General features: G+C 41.4%; 1 protein-coding gene and 1 pseudogene across 1 annotated transcript; both read right to left on the reverse strand.

Moving 5' to 3' along the window:
* Positions 1–562: 562 nt before the first annotated feature.
* LOC113528236 (perforin-1-like) lies at positions 563–5603 on the reverse strand (annotated as a pseudogene).
* A 2478-nt stretch (positions 5604–8081) lies between these two features.
* Positions 8082–13144, reverse strand: LOC113528092 (perforin-1-like). The gene is made up of 5 exons (XM_034309720.2): positions 13087–13144; positions 9919–10471; positions 9662–9800; positions 9291–9508; positions 8082–9105 (listed from the first exon to the last, which is right to left on the reverse strand). Exons 2-5 carry the CDS (start codon positions 10443–10445, stop codon positions 8226–8228), a joined length of 1764 nt encoding a protein of 587 aa, XP_034165611.2. The 5' UTR covers positions 10446–10471; positions 13087–13144; the 3' UTR covers positions 8082–8225.
* Between the last annotated feature and the right edge of the window lie 2563 nt (positions 13145–15707).

The following is a 15707-nucleotide window of genomic DNA, read 5'->3' on the forward strand; positions in this document are numbered from 1 at the left end:
ACGCTCACACCTTACATTTTGGTACGTTTTGCTTAAGATTTGTTTATTCATCAGTGCTATCAGATTACCTTAGATGTACAGAACTGGTAGAGTGTTTATTTTGTGTGTAGAGAACAAAACACATATGATTTATGTTAATCTAACAGCTTTCTTTAGAACCAAAGAGAGTTTTTGAAAGCACTAATCAGTCTGATATTCTGATCTAATGGACATGTGTTCACTCAGGCTATGAAAATAAAAACCACTCATAGCTACACAAATTTTCTGTAGGTTGTGTGGGCTTTGTGGTTGTGCCAACAGTGTGAAGATGCTTTTTTAAAAGTTGCAAATGTAAACCATTATTTGATTGTATTCTCAAAACAACATCTAGCTTTCATCAAGAATATTTCCACAACATTTTGCTTCATGAGACATTTATTAAGCTTTGAAAAAGGCAAAAGGCAGCACAAATGAGCAGGAAAGGTTTAGTAATAATGTGCCAATATTATGTGCACCTATTCTACTTTAAACATTATGATAGCTGACATGAATATGCAATAGCTGCACAAAGAACACAACTAGTCTACAATTCAAGACCTTTAGCTTTGCGAATATTGCTCTGGTTGAAGCGGGGAATGCGTTCATCAAGGAGCACTCCCATCTCCAGCAGCATACCTCTGGGAATCGGGTGAGCATTCCCGGAGACGTACAGTTTCTCCAGCTGTGCCTCCATGGGAGAGGGATTGTACTTCGAGCACGAAGAACCAGTCAAATGAGGGTTGCATGTCACCTGCACTTTATAATACAGCATTCCATAATAGAGTGGACAGACATTTTCCTCAACTCCAGAATTCAATTTAACAGTGCTCCTCGTCCAAGATTGAAATCCCTGTTCCATTTTGACAAGTCGTGCCAAATGATCACCTGTCCCAGGTACATCTTCACCTTGTCCACACTCAGACCCTCCAGGATCACCTGGCACTCCTTGACGCTGGTCACAGAGTGAACCTCTCCACCCAGAGTCACCTGCACACAGCCACAGTGTTTCCAGTCAACAAAAGCACCCGTGTATTCATTCTGAAACTGTGAAGTTGTATTCATTCTTCATAAATAGACTACTTTAAAACTGAGGTGGACGAGGCTGCTTCACACTCTGTGTGAGTACCAAACTTGTCAATCAGCTTGTAATAGAGGTGCTTTGTAGACTCATCATATGTCTCAGGTAGACTTTCGAATTCATTATTTAGCTCTGGGTGCAGGAGTGGACGGCTCGAAACCCTGTATCTAGAAGTCAGACCATAAAGTAGAACTCAAAAACAATGATGAATACATGGGGTATTTGTATAATTAAATAGAAATCAACATTAGAGGGCACTGTCAAAACACAAATTTTTCACATCCTACCCATAGTATCCACATGAGACCGCATGCCTGGTGAAGATGAACTTGTTTTCTTTGGTTTTGTCCATTGAATATTTGGCCAGCTTGGAGTTACTGCCTGCCAGTAACATTGATTTCTTGGTCTTTTGGAGGTATTAATTGCAAGTCTGACTGACAGTTGTTCACAATATGGGAGGTGCTGGTGCTGACCAGGGCCTCGCTGGACTGGTAGACAGAGCTGGACAACTTCATGGTGCACTTCTTACTTGGTCTCCAATCCACCACAGAAACTGGGAGCTTTTGCATTTGACCTCCCATGTAGGAGTTTTTACACAGATTGCAGAAGTTGTTCTGAATCCAGGAGCTCATGTCAAGGACAAAGGCCCCTTTCCGTTGCATGGTAGTGATGTCAAAGCCTTCTCCTGCTAGGTTGGATCCTGGAGCGAAGTCCACATTGCAACACTGAGACTCATTGGCCTTGAGGCAGGTCTGGCTGGTTGGAGGAGGGAGCAAATTAGCAACGACGGCCCAAATCAGAAGAGTCTAAAGCATGGCTGGACTTTCACTGTGTCGTGTTTCTGTATTAAAAAATTAAGAATTGTAAATATTAAAAAAATTTAATTTAATTTGCTGCATAGACAAAACATACACCACTTTTCAAGGTGTTCATTTAGCATCTGTAATAAAATAAATCTGTCTCCTTTATGATAAATTAAAATTAACACAGGCCACAGGAACAGATACTTGTGTCACATGTGCTAATACTGATCATGCACTTTTGCACTTATCAATATCACCACCATCATCAAGAAGGCGCAAAACAGCTCTACATCCTCTGGAAACTGAAGAATTGTCAACTGAAGAAAGGCAAAAGGCAGCACAAATGAGCAGGAAAGGTTTAGTAATAATGTGCCAATATTATGTGCACCTATTCTACTTTAAACATTATGATAACTGACAAGAATATGCCATACCTGCACAAAGAACAGAGGTTTGCATGTCACCTGCACTTTATAATACAGCATTCCGTAATAGAGTGGACAGACATTTTCCTCAACTCCAGAATTCAATTTAACAGTGCTCCTCCCGAGAAGGTCATCATCTGAATCGCTGTCTTCACACCTCCAGATTCACACTGCTGAACTGATTAAGGTCCACAATTCCAAGATTGAAATTCCTGTTCCATTTTGGCAAGTCGTTACCTGGGATCACCTGTCCCAGGTACATCTTCACCTCGTCCACACTCAGACCCTCCAGGATCACCTGGCACTCCCTGATGCTCGTCACAGAGTGAACCTCTCCACCCAGAGTCACCTGCACACAGCCACAGTGTTTCCAGTCAACAAAAGCACATGTGTATTCATTCTGAAACTGTGAAGTTGTATTCATTGTTCATAAATAGACTACTTTAAAACTGAGGTGGACGAGGCTGCTTCAAAGTCTGTGGAAAACAATCATCTCATTCACCTTTGTGAAACCCTGTATCTAGAAGTCAGACAATAAAGTAGAAGTCAAAAACAATGATGAATGATGCTGTATTTGTATAAGTAATTGGAAATCAACATTAGAGGGCACTGTCAAAACAAGTCCACATTGTGACACTGAGACTCATTGGCCGTGAAGCCATATACAAGTACATAGTGAAACGAAACAATGTTTCTCCAGGACCAAGGTGCTACATAAGATGACACAGAACAACACAGAACTACAAGGGACTACATAATATATACATAAAGTGCACAAGTGCAAACAAGTGCAGACAGCACAAGACAGTACAAGACAGTACAATGACAATAGTGCCAACCAGTACACAGTTCTGTTTAAACGTGAACCTAGTGACAAATAGTGCAAAGAGTACAAGAGTACAATATAAGTAGTTGAAATAGTGTAAACTTAAGTGTAAACATAAGACTAGCAGCCTATGAACAGTATAATATAATGAGTATTTATAGCAGCATAAACATGTGCAAAAACTTGCAAAAAAATTGCAGAGAGGATGGAGGATGTTCAGTTGTGTGTGTAGATATGTATGTGTGTGTGTGTGTGTGTGTGTGTGTGTGTTCCTTCAGTCCAGTTTCTGAGTATTGAGGAGTCTGATGACATGGGGGAAGAAACTATTGCACAGTCTGGTTGTGAGGGCCCGAATGCTTCAGTACCGTTTACCAGACAGCAGGAGTGTGAAGAGTGTGTGAGAGGGGTGTGTGGGGTCATCCACAATGCTGGTGGCTTTGCGGATGCAGCGGGAGGTGTAAATTTCCGTGATGAAGGGAAGAGAGACCCCGATGATCTTCTCAGCTGTCCTCACTATCCGCTGCAGGGTCTTGCGATCCGATATGGTGCAATTCCCAAACCAGGCAGTGATGCAGCTGCTCAGGATGCTCTCGATAGTCCCTCTATAGAACATGGTGAGGTTGGGGGGTGGGAGATGGGCTTTCCTCAGTCTTCTCAGAAAGTACAGGTGCTGCTGGGCTTTCTTAGTTATGGAACTGGTGTTGAGCGACCAGGTAAGGTTCTCCGCCAGGTGAACACCAAGAAACTTGGTGCTCTTGACGATCTCCACAGAGGAGCTGCCGATGTTTAGCGGAGAGTGGTCAATCTGTGCTCTTCTGAAGTCAACAATCATCTCTTTAGTTTTGTCTACATTCAGAGACAGGTTGTTGGCTCTGGACCAGTCCGTTAGCCGCTGCACCTCCTCTCTGTATGCTGACTCGTCGTTCTTGCTGATGAGACCCACCACAGTCGTGTCATCGGCGAACTTGATGATGTGATTCGAGCTGTGCATTGCTACACAGTCATGAGTTAGCAGAGTGAACAGCAGTGGACTGAGCACACAGCCCTGTGAGGCCCCAGTGCTCAGTGTGGTGGTGTTGGAGATGCTGTTCCCGATCTGGACTGACTGAGGTCTCCCGGTCAGGAAGTCCAGGATCCAGTTACAGAGGGAGGTGTTCAGGCTCAGCAGGTTCAGCTTTCCAATCAGGTGCTGAGGAATGATTGTACTGAATGCTGAACTAAAGTCTATGAACAGCATTCTAACATAAGTGTCTTTATTGTCCAGGTGGGTGAGGGCCAGATGGAGGGTGGTGGTGATGGCGTCATCTGTTGAACAGTTGGGGTGGTAAGTGAATTGCAGGGGTCCAGTGAAGGGGGGCAGCAGGGTCTTAATGTGCCTCATGACGAACCTCTCAAAGCACTTCATGATGATGGGTGTAAGTGCAACGGGACGGTAGTCGTTGAGGCAAGACAATGGAGACTTCTTTGGCACGGGGACGATAGTGGTGGCCTTGAAGCACATCCGAACAACGGTGCTGCTCAGGTAGGTGTTGAAGATGTCCGTGAAAACATCTGCCAGCTGGAATGTTGTCTGGTCCAGCAGCCTTCCGTGGGTTGACTCTGTGTAGAGTCTTCCTCACACCGGCCGTGGTTAGATACAGCACCTGGTCATTGGGAGAAGGGGTGGTCTTCCTCGCGCATCTGGGAGGGAAGCATCACTGTCACAGGCAGGTGATATTATCCTGTAGTTGGTGAAGTTGCCGTCAGTTGTCGCTTCCCTGAACATGTGCCAGTCAGTGTGTTCAAAACAGTCCTGAAGAGCAGAGATGGCTCCTGCTGGCCAGGTTTTCACCTGCTTCAGAACCGGTTTAGAGCGTCTGACGAGTGGTCTGTATGCTGGGATTAGCATAACAGAGATGTGATCTGAGTAGCCGAGGTGGGGGCGGGGCTCTGCCCGATACGCGCCAGGGATGTTTGTGTAAACAAGATCCAGCATATTCTTCCCTCTTGTTGCAAAGTCCACATGCTGATGGAATTTAGGGAGCACTGACTTGAGATTTGCATGGTTGAAATCTCCAGCAACAATAAACAGTCCGTCAGGGTTTGAATTCTGCAGCTCGCTAATAGCCCCATACAGTTCACAGAGCGCATTAGTGCATTAGCGCTGGGGGGAATGTACACACCGATTAAGAGGACAGTGGTGAATTCCCATGGTAAAAAAATTATCTGCATCTAACTGTCACAAACTCCACCAGCGATGAGCAGTAACTAGAAACTAGCACTGAGTTCTTGCACCATTCCGTGTTGATGTAAACACACAAGCCGCCGCCACGAGCCTTACCACACAGAGCTGTGTTTCTGTTGGCACGAAATGAGGCTAGCCTGTCTAGCTGAATGGCGGCGTCCGGAACTCTGTCGCTGAGCCACGTCTCCATGAAAACAAACACGCAGAAGTCTCTGAATTCACACGACATAGTTTGCTGGAGTCGGATGTAATACAATTTATTGTCCAGGGAGCAGACATTGGAGAGCAGGATGGACGGGAGAGCCGGCCGGCTAGGTTTGTTTTTAGCACAATTAACACAGGACAAGTGAGTTTCAGGCCACAGGAAAACATGCTTGTGTCACACCTGCTAATACTGATCATGCACTTTTGCACTTCTCAATATCACCACCATCATCAAGAAGGTGCAAAAGAAGCTCTACATCCTCTGGAAACTGAAGAATTGTAGAGTACAGAAGCAGCTGCTGATACAGTTCTACTCAGCAATGATCCAAAGTATGCTGACATCCTGCATTACTGTCTGGTACAGCAATACTGACTCACACACCAGGCCTTAAAAATAATTGGATATGATCAACCATCTGTGCAATCTCCCATTTAGCTAAAGACACAGACTCCCAGTGACAAAAACATGCTGCTTCAGAAAGAGCTTATTTCCTTCTGCCATCGGAGAACTCAACGCTTATATATATCTTTTCTTATTGAAGAAAAATCCCTTCACAACATCAAGCCAAGTCAGGAACACTCTGGAGGAGGTAGGCATATCATTGTCAAAGTCTACAATCAAGAACCACATGAATGTAAATACAGACAGTTTACATCAAGATGCATACTGCTGGTAACACTCAAGAACAGAAAGGCCAGATTAGACTTTGCTAAAAAACCTCTAAAAAAAGCCTGACCAGTTCTGATGCAAGATTAACTTGTACCAGAATGATGGGAAGAGAAAAGGATGGAGAAGGAAAGGGAGGGCTCATAATCCAAAGCATAACACATCATGTGACTGCCGATAGAAGTAGGAGGATGAATTCTGAAGTGTATAGAGCTGTACTTTCTGCTCAGATTCAGTCAAATGCTGAAAAACTGATAGGACAGCGCTTCACAGTAGAGATGGATAACAACCCAAAACATACTGTGAAAGCAGCCCAAGACCTTGGAAATTAAATGTTCTTAAATGGCCGAGTCAGTCACCTGACCTCAACCCAATCGAGCTGCTTTTCACTTAGGCAAACCTGAAGGCAGAAAGACCCACAAACAAGCAGCAACTGAAGATGGCTGCAGTAAAAAACTGGCAAAGCATCTCAAGGGAGAAAAAGTCAGCATTTGGTGATGTCCATGGGGTCCAGACTTCGGGCAGTCATTGACTGCAAAGGATTTACCTCCAAGTAATAAAAATAATCCTAATATTTATTAATATATTAGTTTGTCCAATTACTTTTGAGCCTATGAAAATGGAGGGACTCTGTAAAAGAAATGGCTGTAATTCCTAAACAGTTAATGCAATATTTTTGTTAAACCCCTTGAATTAAAGCTGAAAGTCTACACTTGAGTCACATCTTGATTGCTTCATTCATGTAGTTCATTTCATTGTGGTGAAGTACAGAGGCAAAATTACCAAAATTGTCACTGTCCAAATACTTACTGACTATCTATATATATATATATATATATATATATATATATATATATATATATATATATATATATATATATATATATATAAGTGTGTGTGTGTATATATATATATATATACAGATAGATAGATAGATAGATAGATATAGATAGATATACATATCAGCATTGTGTAGCTTATAATTACAGTGATTTAGACCCCAAAACATAGTTCCTAATCTGTGACAATAATTTAGAAATATATTTACCATTCAGTAGATTTGCTCAAATAGTCAATATACGTGATTGGAAAAAAAACGAGTTATGAAAATGTCCATTAAAAGAGGACTTATTTCCTGTAGGGCTCGTTTCACTTACCTTGACTTGTGTATGAGCAGATATAACCTGTGCACTTTAAATGGGTCTTCAAAATGAATCTTTTAGAACCTTTTAAATGTTCTTCTTTAGTTCTACATGGGGTATTTATACCCATGTGCAAGACATGGGGCAGGATGATTTATAGGTCTATAAATAGGTCCATAAATTTGGAGGGGCTTGAACAAAAGTTTGACATTATATGCGTGAGTGTGTGTAGTGTGTTAAGCTGTTATTATTAATTATTACATTGCAATGCTGTTGAATTCTAGCTGCTCAAACCTTACATTTTGGTACGTTTTTCTTATGATTTGTTTATTTTTCAGTGCTTTCAGAGCACCTTAGATGTACAGAACTGGTAGAGTGTTTATTGTGTGTGTAGAGAACAAAACACATAAATCATATGTTAATCTAACAGCTTTCTTTAGAACCAAAGAGAGTTTTTGAAAGCAATATTCAATCTGTTATTCTGATCTAATGGACATGTGTTCACTCAGGCTGTGAAAATAAAAAACACACATAGCTATACAAATTTTCTGTAGGTTGTGTGGGCTTTGTGGGTGTGCCAACAGTGTGAAGATGCTTTTTAAAAGTTGCAAAAGTAAACCATTATTTGATTGTATTCTCAACACAACATCTAAATTTCATCAAGAATATTTCCACAACATTTTGCTTCATGAGACATTTATTAAGCTTTCAAAAAGGCAAAAGGCATCACACATGAGCAGGAAAGGTTTAGTAATAATACGCCAATATTATGTGCACCTGTTCTACTTTAAACATTATGATGAGAATATGCAATAGATGCACAAAGAACACAACTGGTCTACAATTCAAGACCTTTAACTTTGCGAATGTTGCTCTGGTTGAAGTGGGGAATGCGTTCATCGAGGAGCACTCCCATCTCCAGCAGCATACCTCTGGGAATCGGGCGAGCATTCCGGGAGACGTACAGTTTCTCCAGCTGTGCCTCCATGGGAGAGGGATTGTACTCTGTGCACGAAGGACTAGCCAATCCAGGGATGCACTTCACCTGCACTTTATAATACAGCACTCCGTGATTGAGTGCACAGGCATTCTTCTCCACTCCAGATTTCAGTGGAACGTTGCATGCCCCAAGAAGGTCATCATCTGAATCACTGTCCTCGTCCCACACCTCCAGCTTCACGCTGCTGAAATGAGTAATGTCCATAGTTCCAAGATGGAAATCCCAGTCCCAGTAGGGTGAGTCGTTATCCGGGATCACAGATGTCTGGCCTCTGGGGATCTGTCCGTTGAGGAGGATCTTGACAAATCCGTCTGTCTGAGTGAAGTAATCTCCATATAAACCTGTGGCTTTGATCGCAGTTACGGTGACTTGAGCAGATCCTCTCTGAGTGGGGCAGCAGTTGAGGGCCACGCCTGGGTTGTTGTGGCAGCTGCAGCTGCACGGCTCCTCAGGGTTGGTCTTCACACCGGTCTTACATGGGCTTGTGCAGTTTTTTAACAGAGCCCTCTGGAGGATGTAGTCCTTGATGGCATTGCGCAAATGCACTCGGATTGGTTTCTTCGCCAGCAGCAACTCATGAAGGGGCTCGAGTGAGTAGGAAAGCACATCAGGGTGAGCGGGCAGAGATGAGACCCACTCCTTATAGGCCCTTGGGTCATTAGTTGATGAGAAAAGGAGGTCAACACTCTGTGTGTAGCCACCAATCACATCTGTTTCCCTTTTGAAGATGATAAAAACACGTTTTTGGAATCATCCAATATTTTATGTATGTTTGGAATAATTTATCCAGCTGAACTAAATGTTTATTTGGGTGCCTTATTTATCAACAGTGATTTGCAACAATATCAACAATAAGTTGGTTACAGAGAGAGAGAGAAAGTGTGAGTGATGAGAGATACAAACCTGTCACTGAAGCTGCTGGAGAAGCTCTTTTTGTTCAGAGTCTTGTCCTTGGCCTGCTTGCAGTGATGAGCCTCAGTCTGCAGGTTTGCAGCTATTCCCATACTGACAGAAGCCTCCACATCCAGACACATCTTCACCTCGTCCACACTCAGACCCTGCAGGGACGCCTGGCACTCCTTGATGCTGGTCACAGAATGAACCTCTCCACCTAGAGTCACCTGCACACAGCCACAGTGTTTCCAGTCAACAAAAGCACACGTGTATTCATTCTGAAACTGTGAAGTTGTATTCATTCTTCATAAATAGACTACTTTATAACTGAGGTGGACGAGACTGCTTCAAAGTCTGTGGAAAACAATGATCTCATTCACCTTTGTGATATAATGAGTACCAAACTTGTCAATCAGCCTGAAATAGAGGTGCTTTGTAGACTCATCATATGTCTCAGGGAGACTTCCGAATTCATTAATCAGCTCTGGGTGCAGGAGTGGATGGCTCGAAACCCTGTATCTAACAGACAGACCATAAAGTATAAGTCAAAAACAATGAGGAATGATGCTGTATTTGTATGATTAAATAGAAATCAACGTTAGAAGGCACTGTCAAAATACAAATTTTCACATCCTACTTGTAGTATCCACAAGAGACAGCATGACTGGTGAAGCTGAACTTGTCTTTTTTGGTTTTCTGCATTGAATATTCGGCCAGCTTGGAGTTACTGCCTGCCAGCATCAGTGATCCCTGAACTTTTGGAGTTACTATTTGCAAGTCTGACTGCCAGTTGTTCTCAATAGAAGAGGTGCTGGAACTGACCAGGGCCTCGCTGGACTGGTAGACAGAGCTGGACACCTTCATTTTGCACTTCTTACTTGGTCTCCAGTCCACCACAGAAACTGGGAGCTTCTGCACTTGACCTCCCATGTAGGGGTTTTTACACAGAGTGCAGAAGTTGTTCTGGATCCAGGAGCTCATGTCAATGACAAAGGCCCCTTTCCGTTGCATGGTGGTGATGTCAAAGCCTTCTCCTGCTAGGTTGGATCCTGGAGCGAAGTCGACATTGCGACACTGAGACTCATTGGCCTTGAAGCAGGTCTGGCTGGTTGGAGGAGGGAGAAAATTGGCAAAGACAGCCCAAATCAGAAGTGTCTGCAGCATGGCTGGACTTTCACTGTGTCGTGTTTCTGTATTAAAAAATTCAAATTTGTAAATATATAAAAAAAAAAAATTAAGTTACTTCACTGCATAGACAAAACATACTTACACCACTTTTATGGTGTTCATTTAGCATCTGTAATAAAATAAATCTGTCTCCTTTATGATAAATTAAAATTAACACAGCACAAGTGAGTTTCAGGCCACAGGAACAGATGCTTGTGTAACACCTGCTAATACTGATCATGCACTTTTGCATTTCTCAATATCACCACCATCATCAAGAAAGCGCAAAAGAGCTCTACTTCCTCTGCACACTGAAGAATTGTAGAGTATAGAAGCAGCTGCTGATACAGTTCTACTCAGCAATGATCCAAAGTATGCTGACATCCTGCATTACTGTCTGGTACAGCAATACTGACTCACACACCAAGAGTAAGGCATTGTGTGCGAGGCCTTAAAAATAATTGGATATGTTCAACCATCAGTGCACTCTCCCATTTAGCTAAAGACACAGACTCCTGATGACAAAAACATGCTGCTTCAGAAAGAGCTTCTTTCCTTCTGCCATCAGAGAACTCAACTCTTCGCTCTTCAGACGTGGGTGAAAAGTCCCTGCTACTCACAGTCTATACTGCGAAAGTATCACTGTGTTATATCTGCATTCAACACTGTTACCCATCAACTTCAGTTACCACTGCTGCTGCTGTTTAATCCATCGATACCATCAGTCCATCAGGCTTTGGCAAAATTTGTACTGACTCATTAATGTATATTTCATTCATGCACATTTTGTCTTGCACTTTGTTTAGTGAACCAAATTACCACCACCAACACAGATGTGTGGCAACGAATCTTGTGTCTTGTAATTGTTTGATGTACTTATTTATAAAAAAAATACAGTCATGACAATGTATGAGGCCTTTTCACCTATACATATACATTGGTGATTTTTTTACAGAGTCCCTCCATTTTCACAGGGTCAAAAGTAATTGGCTGATAAGCATTTTCATGGCCAGCTGTGGCCTGTTTCCTCCATATTTCATGATAAATTAAGGAGTGAAAGGTCTGGAGCTCATTCCAAGTGTTGAATTTGCATTTCATAGATGTTTATGGGAACTCCCACTAGGGCAGTCCAAAGAGCTGTTGATGCAATTGAAGGAGGCCATCGTTAGGCTGAAAAACCAAAACAGACCTATCAGAGAGATAGCAGAAAATTTAGGAGGGCCAAATCAACAATTTGGTACATTCTTAAAAAGAAGGAATGCACTGGCGAGCTCAGCAACACCAAAAGGCCTGGAAGACCACAGAAAAACAACTGAAGTGGATGATTGCAGAATTCTTTTCTTATTGAAGAAAAACCCCTTCACAACATCAAGCCAAGTCAGGAACACTCTGGAGGAGGTAGGCATATCATTGTCAAAGTCTACAATCAAGAGCCACCTACATGAATGCAAATACACATGGTTTACCTCAAGATGCAAACTGCTGGTAACACTCAAGAACAGAAAGGCCAGATTAGACTTTGCTAAAAAACCTCTTAAAAAAAAGCCTGACCAGTTCTGATGCAAGATTAACTTGTACCAGAATGATGGGAAGAGAAAAGTATGGAGAAGGAAAGGGAGGGCTCATGATCCAAAGCATAACACATCATGTGACTGCCGATAGAAGTAGGAGGATGAATTCTGACGTGTATAGAGCTACTTTCTGCTCAGATTCAGTCAAATGCTGAAAAACTGATAGGACAGCGCTTCACAGTAGAGATAGATAACAACCCAAAACATACTGTAAAAGCAAACCAAAAGCTTGGAAATTAAATGTTCTTAAATGGCCAAGTCAGTCACCTGACCTCAACCCAATCGAGCTGCTTTTCACTTAGGCAAGTCTGAAGGCAGAAAGACCCACAAACAAGCAGCAACTGAAGATGACTGCAGTAAAAACCTGGCAAAGCATCTCAAGGGAGAAAAAGTCAGCATTTGGTGATGTCCATGGGGTCCAGACTTCAGGCAGTCATTGACTGCAAAGGATTTACCTCCAAGTAATAAAAATAATCGTAATATTTATTATTATATTAGTTTGTCCAATTACTTTCGAGCCTGTGAAAATGGAGAGACTCTCTAAAAAATGGCTGTAATTCCTAAACAGTTAATGCAATATTTTTGTTAAACCCCTTGAATTAAAGCTGAAAGTCTCCACTTCAGTAACATCTTGATTGCTTCATTTCAAATCCATTGTGGTGGAGTACAGAGACAAAATTACCAAAATTGTCACTGTCCGAATACTTATGGACCTGACTGTGTGTGTGTATATATATATATATATATATATATATATATATATATATATATATATATATATATATATATATATATATTTATATACACACACAGATAGATGGATAGATAGAAAGATAGATAGAAAGATAGATAGATATCAGCATTGTGTAGCTTATAATTACATGATTTAGATTATATGATTTAGACCCCAAAACATAGTTCCTAATCTGTGACAATAATTTAGAAATATATTTACCATTCAATAGATTTGCTCAAATAGTCAATATACGAGACTGAAAAAAAAAACAAGTTATGAAAATGTCCATTAAAAGTGGACTTATTTCAAATGTAGGGCTCGTTTCACTTACCTTGATGTGTGTGAGAGCAGATATAACCTGTGCACTTTAAATGGAGCTTCAAAATGAACTCTTTAGAACCTTTTAAATGTTCTTCTTTAGTTCTACATGGGGTATTTATACCCATGTGCAAGACATGGGGCAGGACGATTTATAGGTCTATAAATAGGTCTATAAATTTGGAGGGGCTTGAACAAAAGTGTGCATTATATGCGTGAGTGTGTGTAGTGTGTTAGGCTGAGATTATTAATTATTACATTGCAATGCTGTTGAATTCTAGCTGCTCAAACCTTACATTTTGGTACGTTTTGCTCATGATTTGTTTATTTTTCAGTGCTTTCAGATTACCTTAGATGTACAGAACTGGTAGAGTGTTTATAGTGTGTGTAGAGAACAAAACACATATGATTTATGTTAATTTAACAGCTTTCTTTAGAACCAAAGAGAGTTTTTGAAAGCAATATTCAGTCTGATATTCTGATCTAATGGACATGCGTTCACTCAGGCTGTGAAAATAAAAACCACACGTAGCTACAGAAATTTTCTGTAGGTTGTGTGGGCTTCGTGGTTGTGCCAACAAAGCCCACAGTGAACTGAAGTTGCAAATGTAAACCATTATTTTATTGGACTTTCAAGAGTACCGCATTGTGCACAAGGCATTAAAAATAATTGTATATGATCAACCATCAGTGCAATCTCCCATTTAGCTAAAGACACAGACTCGTGATGACAAAAACATGCTGCTTCAGAAAGAGCTTATTTCCTTCTGCCATCAGAGAGCTCTTCACTCTTCATATGTGGGTGAAAGGTCCCTGCTGCTACCCTGCTATTTTTCCACACAAACCGTAATGTATCACTGTATTATATCTGCATTCATTACTGTTACCCCCAACACAGATGTGTGACAACAAACAATCTTGTGTCTTGTAATCACAATGTTTTACCTATTTATAAAAACAAATACAGTCATGACAATGCATGGGGCCTTTACACCTATATATGTATATATATATATATATGCTACCTCTGGGCAAAATTATTCGTAAACATGGCATTAGCTTCCACTGTTACGCTGATGACACACAGTTGTATGTTTCAGCAAATCCAGATGACAGATACCAGCTTAATAAAGTTGAGGAATGTGTAAAAGACATTAGAAACTGGATGCTTATTAACTTTCTCTTACTTAATTCTGACAAGACAGAAGTACTTGTACTAGGACCACATGCAGCTAGAAGTAAGCTTTATGATTACATAATGACTCTGGATGGCCTTTCTGTTTCATCATGTGCAGCAGTAAAAGACCTTGGTGTGATTATCGACTCTAGTCTTTCTTTTGAAGCTCATGTAGATAATATAACTAGGATCGCTTTCTTTCATCTCAGAAATATTGCTAAAATAAGAAATATATTGTCACTACACGATGCAGAAAAATTAGTTCATGCTTTTGTTACTTCTAGGTTGGATTATTGTAATGCCTTACTGTCTGGATGCTCCAGTAGATGCATAAACAAGCTCCAGTTAGTCCGGAATGCAGCAGCAAGAATCCTTACTAGAATCAGAAGATATGACCACATCACCCCTATCTTATCCACACTGCAGTGGCTCCCAATCAAATTTCACATTGATTATAAAATACTACTATTGACCTATAAAGCACTAAATGGACGCGCGCCACAGTACCTGAGTGAACTTTTGGTCTTTTATGATCCGCCACGCCTACTCAGATCAAAAGGTGCAGGCTATTTTTGGTACCTCGAATAATGCGTGCTACAGCTGGGGGTAGAGCTTTCTCTTACAAAGCCCCACAGTTATGGAACAGCCTTCCACTTAGTGTTCGGGACTCAGACACAGTCTCAGTGTTTAAGTCTAGGCTGAAAACATATTTGTTTAGTCACTATACAATGTATAGAGTGTTGTGGTGAACTGGATGTTTGGATGCTGTCGCCCCCCCACTCTCACGCGTTCACTCAGGTTTGTCGACGGTGGAATGGCTGGCTGCCTATTGTACTGTAATGGCTTGGGACTGCGGTTGCTGTGGTGGCTTTGGGGCTGCAGTTGCCACGAGCACCTTCATACTCAGGACTCCATCAGTGGACAGTGAATAGATTTTAACCAACCGGACTTCTTGCAAAAACTGTGATGAATTTACTGGCTGCACAATTGCATTATTTGTCCATATAGTACACAATAATAGAAGGGATTTATTTATAATTGCACTATCCGTTGCACCCAGATGAGGATGGGTTCCCTTTTAAGCCTGGTTCCTAGGTGTAAAGGCCCCATAATGATTTGGGACACCCCTCCAAATTATTCAATTCAATTAAATTTTATTTGTATAGCGCTTTTAACAATGGACATTGTCACAAAGCAGCTTTGCAGAAATAAATGGATTCACAAAAAATATATTGTAAACATATGAATTTATCGCTAATGAGCACGCCAGAGGTGACGGTGGCAAGGAAAAACTCCTTGATATGATATGAGGAAGAAACCTTGAGAGGAACCAGGCTTAAAAGGGAACCCATCCTCATCTGGGTGCAACGGATAGTGCAATTATAAATAAATCCCTTCTATTATTGTGTACTATATGGACAAATAATGCAATTGTGCAGCCAGTAAATTCATCACAG

This window comes from Pangasianodon hypophthalmus, chromosome 13 (genome assembly GCF_027358585.1).
Source record: "Pangasianodon hypophthalmus isolate fPanHyp1 chromosome 13, fPanHyp1.pri, whole genome shotgun sequence".
NCBI lineage: Eukaryota > Metazoa > Chordata > Actinopteri > Siluriformes > Pangasiidae > Pangasianodon > Pangasianodon hypophthalmus.